This window comes from Protobothrops mucrosquamatus, unplaced genomic scaffold (assembly GCF_001527695.2).
Source record: "Protobothrops mucrosquamatus isolate PMUCROS unplaced genomic scaffold, P.Mucros_1.0 scaffold6030, whole genome shotgun sequence".
In the NCBI taxonomy this organism is placed as follows: domain Eukaryota; kingdom Metazoa; phylum Chordata; class Lepidosauria; order Squamata; family Viperidae; genus Protobothrops; species Protobothrops mucrosquamatus.
In genome coordinates this window covers 7,178-25,527 of record NW_015391869.1, presented here as the reverse complement: position 1 = coordinate 25,527, position 18,350 = coordinate 7,178, and the positions used below count along the sequence as shown (strand labels likewise).

At 42.1% G+C, this 18,350-nt stretch overlaps 1 protein-coding gene across 1 annotated transcript in view; it reads right to left on the bottom strand.

The window, feature by feature from the left end:
• Window positions 1-308: 308 nt before the first annotated feature.
• LRRC20 (leucine rich repeat containing 20) overlaps window positions 309-18,350 on the bottom strand; it is a gene marked incomplete at its 3' end in the record, with an annotated part of 25,033 nt that continues 6,991 nt past the window's right edge. Inside the window, exons 2-3 of the mRNA XM_015829395.1 lie at window positions 17,072-17,198; window positions 309-458 (exon numbers count right to left, since the gene is read on the bottom strand). Of these exons, the coding sequence (XP_015684881.1) occupies window positions 309-458; window positions 17,072-17,171 (250 nt within the window). The remainder of the gene's footprint in view (window positions 459-17,071; window positions 17,199-18,350) is intronic.

Here is an 18,350-nt window from a genome sequence, read left to right as displayed (position 1 = left end):
TTGTCAAGCATCTGAATTCTGGTCACATGACCACGGGGATGCTGTAATGGTTGTGTGAAAATCGGTCATAAGTCAGTGCCGTTGTAACTTCAAGTGGTCACTAAACGAACCGCTGTATGTTGAGGACTATCTATATTTTGATAATTACTGATCTACTGTCAATCTATAACATTATATTCATGGTCACTGAGAAAAAATATATAATACACGCAATAAATACATTTTTAAAATGAAGAAGTCCTAACATTTGGAAAAGGAATAGCAACCACGGAGGCATCTCCTCGTTCTTGTTAGAGATGCACACCTACCTCTCAGCTGGCTAAAAGTGATAATGAATTTGCCGGTTACAGACTTCAGCTCATTGTTGGCCAACGTGATGAGATGTATGCCTTCAGCCACATGCCTCATGACTTTATAAAGGGCGATGGGAAATGTCATCAATTTGCAGTCTGCCAAATCTAAAGAAAAACAGCAAAGGAGGAAATAAGTTGCGTTCTGATGCATCCAATTTTTATTAGTTGTCTGTCCGTGAGGATTAGATACTTGCAGTAGAAGAATCAGGAGCAGATATACTTAAGATAACTTTGAAATAAAGTCTATCTTGATGAGACAGGATGGAGTGTTGCAACAGACCAGAATATCAAAATAATAGTGCTGCCAGGAGGTTATAATGCTGCAAAAATCCTATCACTTAATTATGTTTTTCTTATCACTTAATTATGAACCCTATTCACTGACAAACATAGCATGCAGGTAAGAAATGAAAAATGAATTATTGACAAGATAAACGCAGGTAGCTATTGTCTCCACTTCATTTTCAGAAATCAGTAAAAAGTCCACCCCGTTTCTGCTCTGGATTCTTCTATCTCATAACTTCTCTCTGAAGGCCTTGCCCTTCAAAAATACTTAAAGTTCAGTGGTAAAAGTGATTTTGCTCTTTTGAAGTGAACTGGCGGAGAACCTGCTCTCATCCTGTACGCGAGAAGAACACTCAAGTAACTCCTCCCTATTCTACGTTAATCTAGCCAGCATGTAGAACAGTGATGGCGAACCTTTTAGAGACCGAGTGTCCCAAAACCGCCCACTGCCCCCGCTCTGCCTCCTACCCTGCCTGCTCCATCCTCACCTGCCCCCTGCCCCACCTGCCCGCAGGCCACGCACAGCCTCCATGGCCTGCCGCAGATCGCCCAGGCAGCCCTGCAGCGCCATGGAAGCCACGCCCTCTGCCCACACCCCGCAGCACTATGGGGCTCAAGGGCGGAGTCTTGTCCCCGCTGCCCAGCTATGTCCTTGGCTGCGCTGCTCTGTGCAGGCTGTGCCTGGGGGTGACTCTCCTCCAGGGGGGCTGCTGGTGAGAAGGGGGCCACGGGGGGAGGTGGGGCTGGGGCAACGGTGCATGTGCCCACAGAGAGGGCTCCGAGTGCTGCCTCTGGCACGCGTGCCATAGGTTCGCCACCACTGATGTAGAAGAAACACAAGGGGGAAAAGCTATGGAATTGACTCAGCCTTCCATCCTTCCAAGGCTGGTAAAATGAGGAGCCGCGATTGTTGGGGGCAATATGCTGACATTGTAAACCGCTCATGCCAACCTGGCACTCTGATAAATCAGCCATTAACAGGGTATATAGAGATAAACAACATCTACACACCATTCAAAAGAGACAGTCAAAATGCCCAAAAGGAAACCAAAAGACCACAGAAATCTCCTCACCAGCAATCAACATCTATATGAGTAGAAATTAACACTAAGACCAACACTAGACTGACAATCAAAAAGTAAACAATGCCACAATCAAGGAACTGCCAATACAGACAAACAAGCCAACTGTAAACAGTAGTGTACTTAAAAGGCAAGCCACTGGTACAGTATATAAAAATAAAAGCAAACCCTTTTAGCACTGACAAAGTTACCTAGTTTGGTAATGAAATGTCTGCAAGAAAGCCACCAAGCTCACAGAGCACCGAGGATCCCACAGTGGTTTCCTGTTTCTACAATACTTAGTACTGTACTGTTTCACCACCAAGAAGTAAAATTCAGAGTTCTTCTTGGTTACATAGTCTTAGTAGAAGATAGCAGAAACATAGAAACATCACCTCAAAGTCAAATTGTTCATGTGCCAAATAAATAAATAAAAAGTGTTATTTCATTAAAAGTGAATTAGGTGAGTCTAAACAAACTAGTGGAGCACTTTTTATTGTGAGAATAATCTTCTGAAGATGCTAACAAATTGAGCAGTATGTAAGGCAGGGAATAGTTTTTATAGTCTCAAAACTGACTTCTCTAGCAACACTACGCCCTTCAGAAAAGCTGCATTAATCACAATGTAAGATCACAGGTTTTTATTTACTTATTAAATTTATATGCCCTTCATACGCCATGTATCATGGGATAAACATATATTTAATGTTTAAATAAATTAATATTATTATTATTAATAGAACATATGCACTGCTAAAATGAAGAAAAAACTTGTACAAAATATACAACATAAAACACAATGCACACCCACACACATAAAATATCAGTCAATTTTGAAGTCTCATCATGGGCAGAAGCTACCTGGGATACCTGATGAATGAACTTCACAGGGACTTAGATGAGGGCAAGTACTCTTCTGAGACCCACAGATTCTCAGCAGCTTTTAATATCATCAACCCTGGTGCCCTTCTGGGTCATCCACAATAGGGTTTCCCAACCTTGCCAATTTTAAGAGGTGGGGACTTCAATTCCCAGAATTCCCCAACCAGCCATGCTTCTGGGAATTGAAGTCCACACCTCTTAAAGTTGCCAAGATTGGAAAATCCTGACCTATAACAATTAGAAGTTGGAGTTCATCCATGGCAATTTCAGTCCAGAATCACTAGCTCAGTGCTTTCTCCCTTGCCATGTTCTTCAGCCCCTTTATGAACCTGAAAATATGTGCATCTTTATGACTAAAAACATATTTGATTCCTTTTCAAGCAGAAAATATTTTGCTTTAGCACTAAATGTCATGATTGCAGCCCCTGCGGCCCAAACATCTGATTAAGGTCCCTTTTCATTCATATGTTGCTTACCTTTGCAAGCATATCTCTAGCAGATCTTGTTTGATCTCAAAAAAAATGAGAAGGGCTGGATCTGATTAGTATTTGGATGGAAAAACCAAGAGGAAACCCACAAATAAGGCTAGGCTGAGATAGCCCTTGTTTCCCTCCACAAGGCAACAATGGCAAATGCCTGTACTAGGGGTCTTCAAACTTGGCCCTTTTATGACTTGTGGACTTCAACTCCCAGAATTCCTCACCCAGCCTCCATTTTGTTTGTTAGATTTAAGACAGGGGTCTTCAAACTTGGCCCTTTTATGACTTGTGGACTTCAACTCCCAGAATTCCTCAGCCAGGCACGCTGGGTGAGGAATTCTGGGAGCTGAAGTCCACAAATCATAAAAGGGCCAAGTTTGAAGACCCCTGACCTGTACTATAGTCAAGACAATGAAATGGAACGCGCATGAAGCCAGAAGAATCAAGGGAATCTTTCCACCAATCTCTCATTTCTTTTTAAGACAAGTAAATTTTAGACTTGACTTTACTAGATGGATGAAGTGTCAGAAGGCAAAAGGCTTATTATTTTGGAATGTTTATTAAGCACATGACATGGACTTTGTAGTTTGCTAGCTAACATAGTTACTTTATATTTTACTTTGTATTTTAAACATAGTTACTTTATATTTTACTTTGTATTTTAAACATAGTTACTTTATATTTTGATTTGACTTGTTATCTCTCTTTTAAAATGACGTTCAGGCTCATTGATGTTCAGACTGGAACGTAGGAATAGCTTTTAACAAACCGAAAAGATAAACAGGCTGGAGACTCTCTCCAGATAAGAGAAAGTTTGTTAGCACAAATTTGGGTTTGGTTTATCACTTTCGTGAACGCTAAACAACCTTTTGCCTTACTATTCACGCCCCTTCTGAGGTCAGATCTCATTTTAATGAACATGTGTGCTATTATGGGATGCAAATATGTAACATGTTCGACTGCATGTAACTGATTTCCTATGCAAAGGGGAGGTTACATTTGCCCTGTCCAATTAACTTTCCTCTTGGATTTTTCTTTTGTTTTGTTAACTATAAAAGGGGATGTAAGCTAAGGATCGGGGTTCCCTCTTTGATTGAGAGAATCCCTTTTGTCTGAATATTCTGATAAATTGTAATAAAATGATCTTCTTGTCTCGGTCTGTGTCTCATTGGGAAATACGCATGCCGAGGCATGAATCTGAAAAAGCCATATTTGGCCTTCAGCGCCTATAATGTATAAAAGGTTCAGTTTTAGGTAGTCCTCAACTTACAACCACAACCGGAATCAGAATTTTCGCTGTTAAGCAAGGTGATTGTTAAGTGAGTCTTGCCCGGTTTTATGACCGTTACTGCCATGGCTGTTAAGTGAAACACGTGATTGTTAAGCAGGCCCAGCTTCCCCCATTGACTTTGCTTGTCAGAAGTTGGCTGGGAAGGTTATCAACGGCGATCCCATGATCCAAGAACACGACAACCATCATATATACATGCCAGTTGCCAAGCGCCCAAATTATAAGCATGTGATTGTGGGAATGTTGCAATGGCTGTAAGTCATTTTTTCCTACACTGTTGTAATTATTAACGGTTGCTAAAAAAAATGGTTGTAAGTTGAGGACTATCTGTATACAAATTCTAAAGCTGCCAATTAGGTGTTCAGAAATCCATGCTTCTTTTGGTGTTAATGGGCTTTTCTTTCTACTTCAATTAGTCAGCACTTGAAAAGATCATAAATCCATTACATACAATCCAACAAGATCATGGAAGTTTATAAACACAGTCAACATGTTCCACCTTTAAAATTCTTCCCTGTATTACTAATACTATACAGATTAACAGCAGAGTTCCTGCATCATACTTAGTCAACATTTAATTGTGATCAATTAAACAAACCACAATTCGATGATTACTCAATACGCTAAGCCATAAACTCTGGTTTGCAAGCCAGGGTATTCCAACTCACACAATAAACATAGCTTGGGAATTCTTGAAATTTGTTATACCCTATATGACACCCTAGAATGATAAATGAGATTGTGTTCCTCCCCATGAATAAAAACTAATGAACGGGTGCTCGGTTATCCTCACAGTGCCAGCTATCATTTTAGCATCAATGGGCTCAATACAATATCTTTTATCCTCTTTGCACCCATCAAATTGACTCCCAGTCACAATTTGGTTCTACTCCCAGCAATTTCAGGAAAAGTACATAGGGTTCCTGATCTTAAGAACCAGATCTTAGAAGAGGATTATTGGCTGTAGAGCCAAAGAAATGAATTCAAAGAACAGATTAGAAAGAGAATTCCTAGAAGCCCAGATGGGCTTTTGGAGAAAAAATTTAGGAACACTTGGAAACCTATGATGTTTGATCATGATCCATAGTTGGACAATCCCTGTAGTAAGCCATAAAAAACACTGATGAAATATCACTGGGATAGGTAAACTCAGTTAGCTACTATTTCCTATACAATAGCTTTAATCTTCAAATATCTATATTTATATCTATATAATTTCTAGATATGATTTTTTTAATTCACATACTGTGACTTAGTATACTATAAACACTGAGAAAGTTATCGGTGTGATAAGTAAATCCACTTAGCTTTTATTTTAGTCACCTGTAAATGTACAAGTCTAATAAATGAACTAGACCTGAAAAACAGTACTGTTTAAAATATTTCCTACACAATAGCTTTAACATTCAACCATTCAGTACTCATAGAAGTATAATATTTAGTGATTCTTATCTACATTTTTAATTCAGAACACTTGTGGTTCTTAGTGCACAGCTCTCCTCTGCTAATATAAGGAACCCTATGTCATATTATAAATTATTACATGATCTTATGTATTCCATTTTCTTCGAGCTTAACTGTTTTCCTGTTTTATTCGTAAGCTCTGTAATATCATCAGGGAAGGGGGGGAGTGAAGTTTGCTGGTTGGGAAATGCATAGTGCAAGGATCTTCAAACTTGGCAACTTTAAGACTTGTGAACTTCAATTTCCAGAATTCCTCAGCCAGCCAGGGCTGGCTGAGGAATTCTGGGAGTTGAAGTCCACAAGTCTTAAAGTTGCCAAGTTTGAAGACCCCTGGTATAGTGGCTTTGGGTTGTCTTTTAAATGACACAGAGATGGCGTGTATCTCTTGGTATCTGTTGATAGCCAATTTGTCAAAATGTCAAATTCCTTAGCAACTTTGGTTTTGTTTTGCTTTAAATAGGCGTACTTTCCCAGCTGAAATTGGGAAATTTATGCTGCATAATCCTGAAGACTTCAACTGAATTGACACTGACTGCTGATCACGTAGCACCAGAGATCAGCCAGCTGAATTCAATTCTTTTCAAAATCTAATGGAAAAGTGCAGCTAACACTGTCCAGATCCATTCTCACCGAGCACTGCAGTTAATAATTTTGAGTAGAACAATGGAAGAAGTGTTATGAGAGAAAGAGGTGTTATGAGAGAGGTGTTATGAGAGAAAGGGCTTATACAAGAATATAATTTGCAAAGCTCGGTTTCCAGGTGTTTCTCCTTTTCTGATGCCCAATTCTTTGCAAAACAGTTATCTATTATTTAATGTTGGAGTGATGAGCCACCACATTATGCTGTAGTGACCTGGCAAGATGAGGGTACTGTGGTTTCTGTTCCTGCTGGCTAGGTACATTAGAACAGATTGCGTGCTGCTTTTAAGCTAAATGGATTCTGCTTGCCTTCATAGATATGTTTCAGCCCTTTGAGGTAGACCAGGTCAAGAAACTGACTCCACAATAAATACTGGAAAATTACTTTATTGATGTAGACTACAATAATAGACTCTTGAAAGCCTGATAAGAGTTTCTCTTCCTTCCTTCTCTTATAACAGAGAGTCAAGCAAGGTGAGGTCACTTTAAGTTTCTTTCAGTTTCTTTGTAAATTTCTTCTTCCATTCCCAGGGTTAACCCATGCTCTACTAACACTCTCTGCATGCCTTCTCCAGAATCACACCTCTGACTTTCTTCTTGAGAAAATCAAGGAGGTGATAAAAGAGTTAGACTGGCAAGTTAGGAACCAGAGAGTCACAGGCTAGAGCAGAGGTCTCCAACCTTTTGGACACCAGGGACCGGTTCCGTGGAGAGGTTTTTCTGTGGACCGGAGGGTGCATGGTTTTGTGTGCTGCCTGCATCCAGTGGATGGGGCTTGGCTTGTTTGTGCGGCCTGGTTGCTGGCATGCCGCAACCTAGTACCGGTCCACGGACCGGGGGTTGGGGACTCCTGGGCTAGAGAGAATATTTCGTAGACAGCGTTCAGCTGCTTCCCAATACCAGCAAGAGATTGGTGCAGTAACTCAGTAACTCTAGGAAAAGGCCCAGATTTTAAATTCTGGAGCATATACATAAGTTGCCTTGTGCTGGAACTTGAAAAAGGGACAGAAACTAATCCAGACAAGCCCGGTGTTCTTCTACCAATACTACTACATTATAGCTTTACTGTTACAATGCAAAACAAGAAAATAATTTTTGCTTATACTTCCACTATATAGTAATTTTATGTCCTCTATGCTTGTGTACCTAATTGCAAGCCTAACTTTAAAAAAGTACATATTTATTTACAGAGCTTCCTTGAAGCTCCTTAATTAGTTTAACCTCTTTTATGGCTCTTATACATATAGTTGCTAAACGTAATAACTGGGCTCTGTTAATTCCTTCTCTGGGAAGCTTTGCTTTACTTTTTGCTTTTGCTTTTGTTTAGAATTAAGTATGATATTGGAAGAAGTGCCCTCTGCCCTGTATCAGTGGGGATGGAAAGATTCCCCTTGTTGTGAGTGTGGGGCTGATAAGCAAACTATGAAATATATTGTGCAAGATTGCCCCAAAAGTGCATTCTCTGGTTCCCTAAACTGGACATCCAGTTCTGAGGCTACTGTGATACCCCCATAGAAGTTTAACTTAGCATTACATAGACCAGTGATGGCGAACCTTTTAGAGACCGAGTGCCCAAACTGCAACCCCAAACCCACTTATGCATTGTCGGGTGCCGGGTGGGTGTGTCCCATTGGGTGGGTGTGTCCCATTGGGTGGGTGTGTCCCATTGGGTGGGCGTGGCTACGGTGGTAACAGCAGACTGGGTGGGACTAAAAAGTTCAATCAATCAATTCCAACTTTGCAAGATCTTTTTTTTTCCCGCGAGAAGTTGAATTTGACTGATTGATTGAACCTTTTTTTTGTACACGGCGGTGGAGGACTAAAGCAAAAAGGTTTTATAAAACCCAGCTGAAGGCCTAGGACTGGGGCGACGGCGTGCGTGCCTACAGAGAGGGCTCTGGGTGCCGCCTCTGGCACCCATGGCATAGGTTCGCCACCACTGACATAGACTGTGTATATTTGTTTACTTCTTTTCTGTCATATTCTCATCATACACTAAATAATAATAATAATAATTTGCTTTATCTAGGCTTCCTGTACCTAGCCTTTCCTATATTAAAGGGAAGAGCAGAAGGAGGAGGAGAAGGAAGAGAGACAAAAAAATCTGTTTTTCTAAGCCTTCTTGAAAAGCAAGCAGCTGAATTGATCCACTGCACTCTGCTGCCTCATTACTTATCCATCCTCAATAGCATCTTTCTCCCACTGTTCAATCTTTCACCGGCTAATGTGTGTGGCTCTGCTGGAGTCATCAATAACACCTGTCTTCTTTTCCCCAACTCCGCCGCCTGTTTTCTTTCAATAACATCAGTCACTTAGCTCCCTGTACTGTATGCAGAATCAATCTGTCGTTCTCTTGGCTGTTTGTGTATTCCGAGGAATCTTCTTCAACACCAAAGTTCAAAGCATCAATACTCTTTTCTATCATGTTTCTCCCAAGTTCAACTTTCAGTGCCAAGTTTTAACCTGCACGCACACACGCGCTTAATTTGGTGCACTTGCCTTGGTCACCATAAGCACTCATTCTAATACCGTGTTTCTTCTTTTCCCTTCCAATCTGAATCTTCATCTGATGATCATTCTCTTCTTGCTTGTTACACATTTGCTGGGGGCCTCCAAAGTGGCAGCTCAGGCAAAGAAACTTGTGCAATTATTTATGATTTTGCAAATGCTTCAGCGTTGCTATTGGAAGTTTTCCCATAATGTGATCTGAGCAGCTCATGGGCAGAGACATTCACTGAACCACCTGTCACGAGATTACCCGGGCATTTATCTTCCTACATATCAGCTTTATTCCAGAGCTACTGTGATGACCCAGGGCCCCGAACAGAGGCAAAGCAATTAGCTGGTCAGAATAATTGTCTTTGTAAGCACTGCCAACGTTCACCCAACAGCCCCCACATATGCTGGCACAAGTTCAATAAAACAGTCAACGGAGTTAAACAGTTCTTTAAAGTAAAACAGATAACAAACAAAGTATGATCTTTTCAACGCCCAGCTTCCCTGTAACCTGCAAACTGCAAAACTGAAGACAGCAAGGAAAACTCAGCAGGAAACAAACTTGATCCGAAGTACAAAGAGTCCAGGTACAAGAGCTCACATCACAAGAGTTCACGTTTGTTCCCAGCAAATGCCCCACCCCACAGTGTCTCCTTAAATGCCTACTCCCCAGGTGTGCCTTGTGAAGTAGGGTGTGACACTCTCGAGCAAGTGAGCCTGCCTCCATTGTTCCCTCCTCCTCTCTGCTCTCCTTGCTCTGGGATCTGGTGGGGAGGGGCCTTGCTCCTCGCCTGAGCTCTGCCTTCCCTGTTCCAAACTTGAAGGGCCCTGGCCTGCTTCAGCCTGTTCCTCCCCACAGTCCTCCAAAGCCACAGACACCCCCTCCTGGGCCTCAACAGGGAACTCCATGTCGTCCTCAGAGTCAGGCTCAGACGGAGGCATGACAGCTACAGAAAACAGTGATTTCCTTTCTTTTTCAACCTTTCTTGGGAAGGAATAGGAAGGAAATGTATTTGGATATCAGAACTTTACAAAATCTCCACTGTTGGTAACTATAACTCCAACATTCATCACAAATATAAACAGATTTGATAACTCTTCGCCCCTTATAAGTTAAGCATTACACATCCCATCCTTTATCTATAAAAAAAATCCATAAAACATTTTTTATCATGTCAAGTTACTATAAAACTTCATTGTACAAATAAGCCCATTGGGTTGGACAATTTACTGCATGGAGCCTCTATGAATTTTACTTCACTAGTTGTTGCTGACTATCGGGGGTGGTGCTCATCTCCATTTTAAGGCCATTGAGCCAGTGCTGTCCGAAGACATTTTCACGGTCACGTGGCCAGCATGACGCAACAGAGTGCTGTTACCTTCCCACTGAAGTGGTACCTATTTATCTACTTGCATTTGCATGCTTTCGAACTGCAGGAGATAGGGAGACAAGGGGAGCTCACCCTGTCGCACGGCGCTCGGTTCTCGAACGCGGGCTGCTGGGTTTCCAGCCAACAAGCCCAGTATCTTAACTACCGAGTCACCGTGTCGTCCCTATCAATTACTGTAGTCCCCTGTATAATTACAATATAGAGTCAGAAGCCTTTCTCTACCACCTCAGAAAGGCTTCTGATATTTTTATGATTCCATGGACAAAGTACATCAATTAAGCTAGCTAATTAATTATGTAGCAATCCATGAATTCATGAATCCATAAATTCCATGAGGGGAATTCAGTATCTCTAGGAGTACCTTGTGTCATTGGAGTAACTTTGGCTGCCCTTTCAACAGTAAACACTGAATACTTAAGGCAGTGTTTCTCAACCTTGAAAATTTTAAGGCATGTGGACTTCAACTCCCAGAATTCCACAGCCAGAAATGCTGGCTGTGGAATTCTGGGAGTTGAAGTCCACATGCCTTAAAATTGTCAACGTTGAGAAACACTGACTTACAGTAAGGATACAGGTAATCCCCGACTTGCAACCATTCATTTAGCAAAGCTGCAATGGCAGTGGAAAAAAAGTGACTTATGAACGGTCCTTGCATGTACACCCGTTGCAGCATCCCCACGGTCATGCAATCAAAATTTGGGCGCTTGGCAACTGGCATGTATTTAGAACAGTTGCAGCATCCTGGGTGGGATCACATGATTGCCATTTACAATCTTCCCAAATGGCTTCTGACAAGGAAACTCAATGGAGGAAGCCAGATTTGCTTAACCACCGCATGAGTCACTTAACAACCATGGCAAAAAAAAGGTCATAAAACTGAATTCCGACTCACTTAATAACCATCTTGCTTAGCAACAGAAATTGTGGTCCAAATTGTGGTCATAAGTCAAGGACTACTCTACCTAAGGATACTTTCAGTGGTACTCCTACAAGGGTTTTGCTTCACTTTGGTGTTGGTTTTGGGTGGTGGGCTCACCAGCTGTTTCTCAAGAGTAAAAGTGAGAGGATGCTTTGACTTTGAATAATTTTGACTGGCTCCTCAACTAAATCTAAGATTTGTGTGTGTCTTGTATCTGTGTCTGTGTGTGTGTGAGAGAGAGAGAGAGAGAGAAAGAGAGGGAGGAGAGGAAAGAGAGAGAGAAAGGGGGAGAGGAGAGAGAAAGAGAGAGAAGGTGAGGAAAGAGAGATAGAGAGAAAGAGACAGGAAAGAGAAAGAAAGAGAGAGGGGGAGAGGAAAGAGAGAAAGGGGAGAGGAAAGAGAGAGAAAGAGAGAGAGAGGGAGAGGAAAGAGAGAGGGGGAGAGGAGAGAGAAAGAGAGAGGGGGAGAGGAAAGAGAGAGAGGGGGAGAGGAGAGAGAGAGGGGGAGAGGAAAGAGAGAAAGAGAGAGGAAAGAGAAAGAGAGAGCGAGAGAGAGGAAAGAGAGAGAGAAGAGAAGAGAAGAGAAGAGAAGAGAAGAGAAGAGAAGAGAAGAGAAGAGAATCTNGAGAGAGAGAGGGGGAGAGGAGAGAGAAAGAGAGAGAAGGAGAGGAAAGAGAGATAGAGAGAAAGAGACAGGAAAGAGAAAGAGAGAAAGAGAGGGGGAGAGGAAAGAGAGAGAGGGAGAGGAAAGAGAGAAAGAGAGAGGAAAGAGAAAGAGAGAGCGAGAGAGAGGAAAGAGAGAGAGAAGAGAAGAGAAGAGAAGAGAAGAGAAGAGAAGAGAAGAGAAGAGAAGAGAATCTATTATATTATGCAATGAAGAAAATTTTGAAGGTGCTCATAATCCTTACATTTCTAAATGAAATATTCAATAGAAAAATATCAAAAAGCAGAGGCAGAGAGACTAGGATATAATTGCATCTTCAAGCCAGCTTCAATTTTGATATTTTTCTTGCCAAAGTTTACAATATGCTTCCTGATTTACTGGGAAACTACTCCACCTTCTGGAGTTCCAAGCAGAATAACTTCTGTTTGTTTTCAATGAACTCTGAGAGCAACTGATGCTGTAGCACTTTTGAAGCTTACAAAGGAGGGGATCTAAAGAGTTGTTTTGAAAGTATGGGCCATCTCTCAATCAGCTCATTCAGCACGGGTAGTCCTCAACTTACAACTGTTCATTTAATGAGCATTTGAAATTATGATGGCATTGGACGAAGGGACTTGCGACTGGTGCCCAAAGTTACAAATGTTGCAGCACCTCTGCAGTCATGTGATTGCGATCAGAGCTCTTGGCAACCAATTCACACTTACAACAGGCTGACATGATCGTGTGGTTGCCATTTGCAATTTTAACTGCTGACTTCCTCAGAAAATCAACAGGGAAACGCTGCAGAGCGGCAGAGGTTGAGGACCTGGCTCACATCCTATTTCACTGCTGCCTGTATAAGAGGGTGAGAGACAGGTACCTGGGCCTATACACTAAACGAATGACCCATTGGGACCCCCATATCAAAATTACTTACCTTATGTGTGGCCAGAATTTGAAAATTACATTTAACACAGCACAGTACCTGAGCGAAATGGTTCGGCTGAGATCGGCATATGTGAGACTGATTGGGGTAGATGGTAGGGGTGATAGTGAAATATAATTTCATCGTATTTTATCTATCTACATCTTAAATTGCCGTATTTGAGTCTAATTTCATTTTTAAAATGTATTTTATCCCAATTTCATTTTAAATTGTATTTTATTTCTATTTTATCCTAAATTATACTTTAACCAATTCCATTCTAAATTGTTTTTACTGCATTTTAGTATAACGTGTGTTTGGAACTCTGCACCTTGATACGGCCCACAGGCTAATTAATAAGGACTATTATTATTATTATTATTATTATTATTATTATTATTATTATTATTATTATTATTATTATTAACAGGGAAACAGGCTGGGAAGGTCACAATGATTTTGTTTTTCTGGTGCCCTGCCCTGCTCTCCTTGGGAGATTTCTCCACAGTGTGCACCACCTTCTTTTCACATTGTGGACTAGAAAGATTTCCTAACCTTCTGTCACATAAAGGGGAGGGGAGCCGGCATGCCAGACCAGAGAAAGAAGCTGGGGGTCATCAGAATCCAGGACTTCCTTTCTCCAGCCCAGCCTACCTGCCCTTTTTCAGCAAGCAGCTCTTTCACTTCATTCAACAATGAGGTGGTCATATGGCTGCCTGCCTTAATAACTGCAATGACTACGTGGGACAATTCTACGTGGGACAAATGTCGCATCAATTCAAAACCAGGATCCACGAACACTGGCTGGCAGTCAAACACCACGATCCCAAATCCTTAATCTCTACCCACACTGACAGCAAACAAGACCAGTTCGATTGGAGCAACACTAAAATCATCGGCCATGCTACCACCCGCCACGCTTGTGAGTTCATCGAAGGCTGGCACTCCACAAGCAATTCCATCAACAGACACATCGACTTACAATCAGCCTATGAACCCTTCAGAATCCAAATCAACTGCCCAGCCAACCAGAGACAGCACTGGCCCTCAACCATCCCATGCAAGCCCCCCCCCGCAACCAGCGGTTCACCTCCCAATGACCCTCACCTGATTTAACCTCCCCATCGCAAGACCCAGCACAAGACTCCCACTGATGACTCACACCTGACCCCTCACAAAACCCTCACTTGACACACCCACACCTGACCCATCACAAGACCTGCTGACCCCCTACTGACCATAAACAGAAGAAAACTGACACTGACATCCCCCCTAAACTCCGCTGAAGATGTCACCTAGCCTGGTAACCCACAAGCTTGGAGGACGAACCTTCACCCTCATCCTGCACCCGAGCAACAGGTATTCGACACTGTTGCAATGACTTAGTATTGTAATAGGTAGACTCCAATATAAGTCATAAGTCGAGGACTACCCATCACAAATCTGAAATACAGGTAGTCCTCAACCTAGGAGCACAATTGGGACTGAAGCTTTGGTCACTAAGCGATGCAATCATAAAGCAAGGCGTCATGAGACTGCCTCACTTAGACAGCACAATGCCAGCACTCATTAATCCCATTGTTAAACCAGAATTGTAGATTGTGAAGCAGAGGATGTCCCAGATAGGCCGTGCAGGGATGCCTGTGGGGTGGGTGGGGGGCAGTCCATGCTGCACACAATTTAGAGGGAGGGCTGCTGCAGTACTGCACAAAGGCTCAGCCACTCCTGGAAACCTCAGCTGGCCCAGCAGCGCAGCACAAAGCTATCATACCCAGGAAACCTCACACACACACACACACACACACACACACACCATCTGACCAAGGGGGTTCCCTGCATTGTCTATCTCTCCCCACCCCTTCTAACCCATTTTGGTTGCCCTACACAGTGGCACTCATCAGTGGCAGTGCTGGCACTGGGGCTGAAATAAAGGTTTCCAATGAACTGCCCCACCTCTACTTCAACCCCAGAGCCTCTGTTGCTGCCAAGTGCTGCTCTGCAGGGGGGTCAAAAGGGCATAGATGGGGGGAGAAGGGGGGAAGATGGGGGGGAGAGTTGCAGCGTGGGCAGGCTGCCAAACCCCCAAATTTTGATCATATGTCTTTGGGGGGCCTGCAACAGCCATAACTTCAGGCACAGAGGAACAATTGGTTATAAATTGAGGTCAACCAGTATAACCAAGTGAACATATTAGACATATTAATTTACATTTGTAGACAGTCATACCCGGTTAAAAATAGCACTCAGTTGGCTATACTCCCAGCAATTAGTATTCAGAGATACACTGCCAAATGGGATACTATCCAAACTGTATATTACTTTGAATTCAATTCCAAGATGCTTTAGATTGAACATTTGGGGGGGGGGGGGGGACATAGTACTTGTCTACAATTCTTTAAAAACAGATGTGCTTTTTCCCCAGATCGCATGTCAGCTATGATCATTTAGAAGCCATAAAATTGATAAAACATTTACAGCTTAATGGTTAATTTCCTTCAGTAGTTTAGGATCATCTTTTAAAGTCTGCAGAATCTATTGGTAAAAGATAATATTATGGTAGGTTGCACATTCAGCCAGACATTTAGACTGGATTTGGCATTTTAATCCACCTATCGAATCCTCATTATTTATCACTCAATAAACGTGCATGTTGCTTGATTCTCAATGACTCTGGGTAGCTCAGTCAAATAAGTTACAATAAAAACAATACAAATTAAAAATAAAAATAAAGAGTACAGATTCTCACAGCCCATCCTACCTCTAAAATAAATTGTGGAGATAACAGAGATATCCATGGAAGTGACAGCGAAAGCACCATATAAAATAAATAAGCACATAAGAAAAATCCTACAGAATTGGGCCAAGGAAACATTCTAGGCATTAGCCAAATATATTAATTTAAAAAGCTCACAAACATGGATAGGAGCGTGATGGTCCATCACAACTTTGAGTGGTCATAGTCCAGGACTACCTATATGTAGAATGGTTATTTATAATTACTGGTTTGTTTAACCACAATTGAGTTAAAGGTTGTTTATTCAACACGCTATACCACCTGCACTGGTCTACAAATCATGAGAGATGAATTTACCACCCATATTAAGCCAAAGTATAACAAAAGTCATTATAGCTTAGCATCCTCTCAGGTAAACTTAGGTAAACTCAGGTAAACAGTAAACTTAATGTACCTGGACTTTTAGTTTAAAATCTTCATTTTCTATTAGTTGGTGCATTAAATTCTCAGCTATTCCTACACCCCAATGATGTAGAAGTCCTGGGCAAGTACCGTATCTGAAATTAATAAGGACTTGGTGCAGATCTGAATAAAACAAGCTCAGATCAATACCCACAATGAAGGAGTTCCTAGTGATGAGTAGACTTCTGCACACCCCAATAACACTATCCTCAGGACTCAAGAAATGGCTGTGCTCCTCTCACAGATGGTCTGTGACATCAGTACTTCTGCCTTGACCACCAATTAGACCAAGGGTCTCCAAACTTGGCGGTTTTAAGACTTGTGGACTTCAAGTCCCAGAATTCCTCAACCAGCATGGCTGGCTGAGGAATTCTGGGAATTGAAGTCCACAAGTCTTAAAGCAGCCAAGTTTGAAGACCCCTGAATTAGACTATTTTGACATACTTTATATGGGCTGCCTTTGGAGACAACCTGGAAATTGTATAGATGGTGCAAAATGTAGCAACAGGATTATTTACAAGACAAACCTGCCAAAATACATTTGTAATATAAGTAGCTATATTCGTTGCTAGTAGGCTTCTGGGCCCCGTTCAAAGCATTTTAATTTTCTTTTAAAATTATTTTCAATGGTGAAATACAAAAAAAAAATCCTACACCAATAACAGAGATAATGATTATACAGTGATTATATAATGATTATGATTCTACGTTGAAGAAAATACAGGTAGTCCTCAACTTACAACAGTTCATTTAGTGACCGTTCAAAGTTACAGCAGCACTGAAAAAAGTGACTTATGACCCTTTTTCACACTCACGACCGTTGCAGCATCCCTATTGTCACATGATCAAAATTCAGATGCTTGACAACTAGCTCATATTTATGACGGTTGCCGTGTCCCGAGGGGGTCGTGTGATCCCCTTTTGCAACCTTCTGACAAGCAAAGTCAATGGGGAACAGAAATTACCTGATCAGTTGTGGTCATAAGTCAAGGACTACCTGTCATAGCATCCTACATTCTAGAAAAAACAACAACAGTGGTTAACTTACCAAGAGAATCTGCTTGATTTTCAACTGTTTCATTCACCTTCTTAGCTACTCTGGCAACAGCTTCACCCATTTTTTTCTCCATGCAGGAATATCCAATCATGAAAATCCTTTAAGGAAGGTCCTGCAGCTAAGCAAACAAATACAAAAAAATTCACAAAAAATACTTCACAAAGGGTTAGAAAGCAGCTTTTCTGAAAGAAAAAACATCAGTGTGTACAGCAGTGGTTCTCAACCTGTGGGTCGGGACCCCATTTGGGGTCGATCGACCATTTCATGGGAGTCGCCAAGCAAGGCTGTCTGCCATTTTTTTTGTCCGCCATTTTTTTGTCCGCCATTTTTTCCCCTTTTTCCGGCGGGTGCCTTACCTCCCTTGGGCTGGGCCAGCTGGTGGTCGGCCTGCTCCGTCTCTGCCGCTTGCCAGCTACGCCTCGGCCGGCGCAGGGGGCGGAACCACGCATGTGTGGCGCTCCCGGGCAGGGAAAGTCCTCAACTTACGACCGGTTGGGTAGTCCTTGACTTACGACCGGTTTAGTCCTCGACTCACGACCGGTTTAGTCCTCGACGTACGACCGGTTTAGTCCTCGACTTACGACCAGTTGGGGTCGCGGCATTAAAAAGGTTGAGAACCACTGGTGTACAGTACTTAAAATTTACTGTGTTCTGCTAATGTTTAACAGATTAACATACCTGAAGGAGCAACAGGTTGTTCCTTCCTATGAGCTGGACATTTACAGAGAAACAAATTCAATAAGCAGGTACATCCTGGAACGTAGCTCTTCATCAGGATGGGTACATGTGTGGGAAGTCAGAGCCCCAAAGAAGGAAATATTAAAAAGGCAGGAAAAAAATATTTTTCCTCAAAAAGGATTTTTAAAACCAAAAACCAAACCTGGCATCATCTCTTTGCCCCAAGCAGGAACCAGCCCTATAGAAATGCAGATGTGGGACCATCAGGAAGGTTGGAGCTAGGGAGCTCAAGTCAAAAGAACCTCTTAAGAGTCATTAGCCCCATCCCCAGGGAAGCAGATGACTTTTGGGACATAATAGGACTAACCCATTACCATCAAGTAATACCAGAGGGGCACACCTGGGCTCAGGTCAGAATACGTGACACAGGAAATAGCCTCAAAGTTCATGCCACAGGAACAGGAAGACTTCCAAACAAAAAGCTAGAGAGGGTATAAAATGCTACTGGCCATGTGCTCAGTCTCTTCTTCTCTCCTCTGCTCTTTCCTGAAGAACCATCTTTCTGCTTCTGCAATAAACTGTAACCATCTTC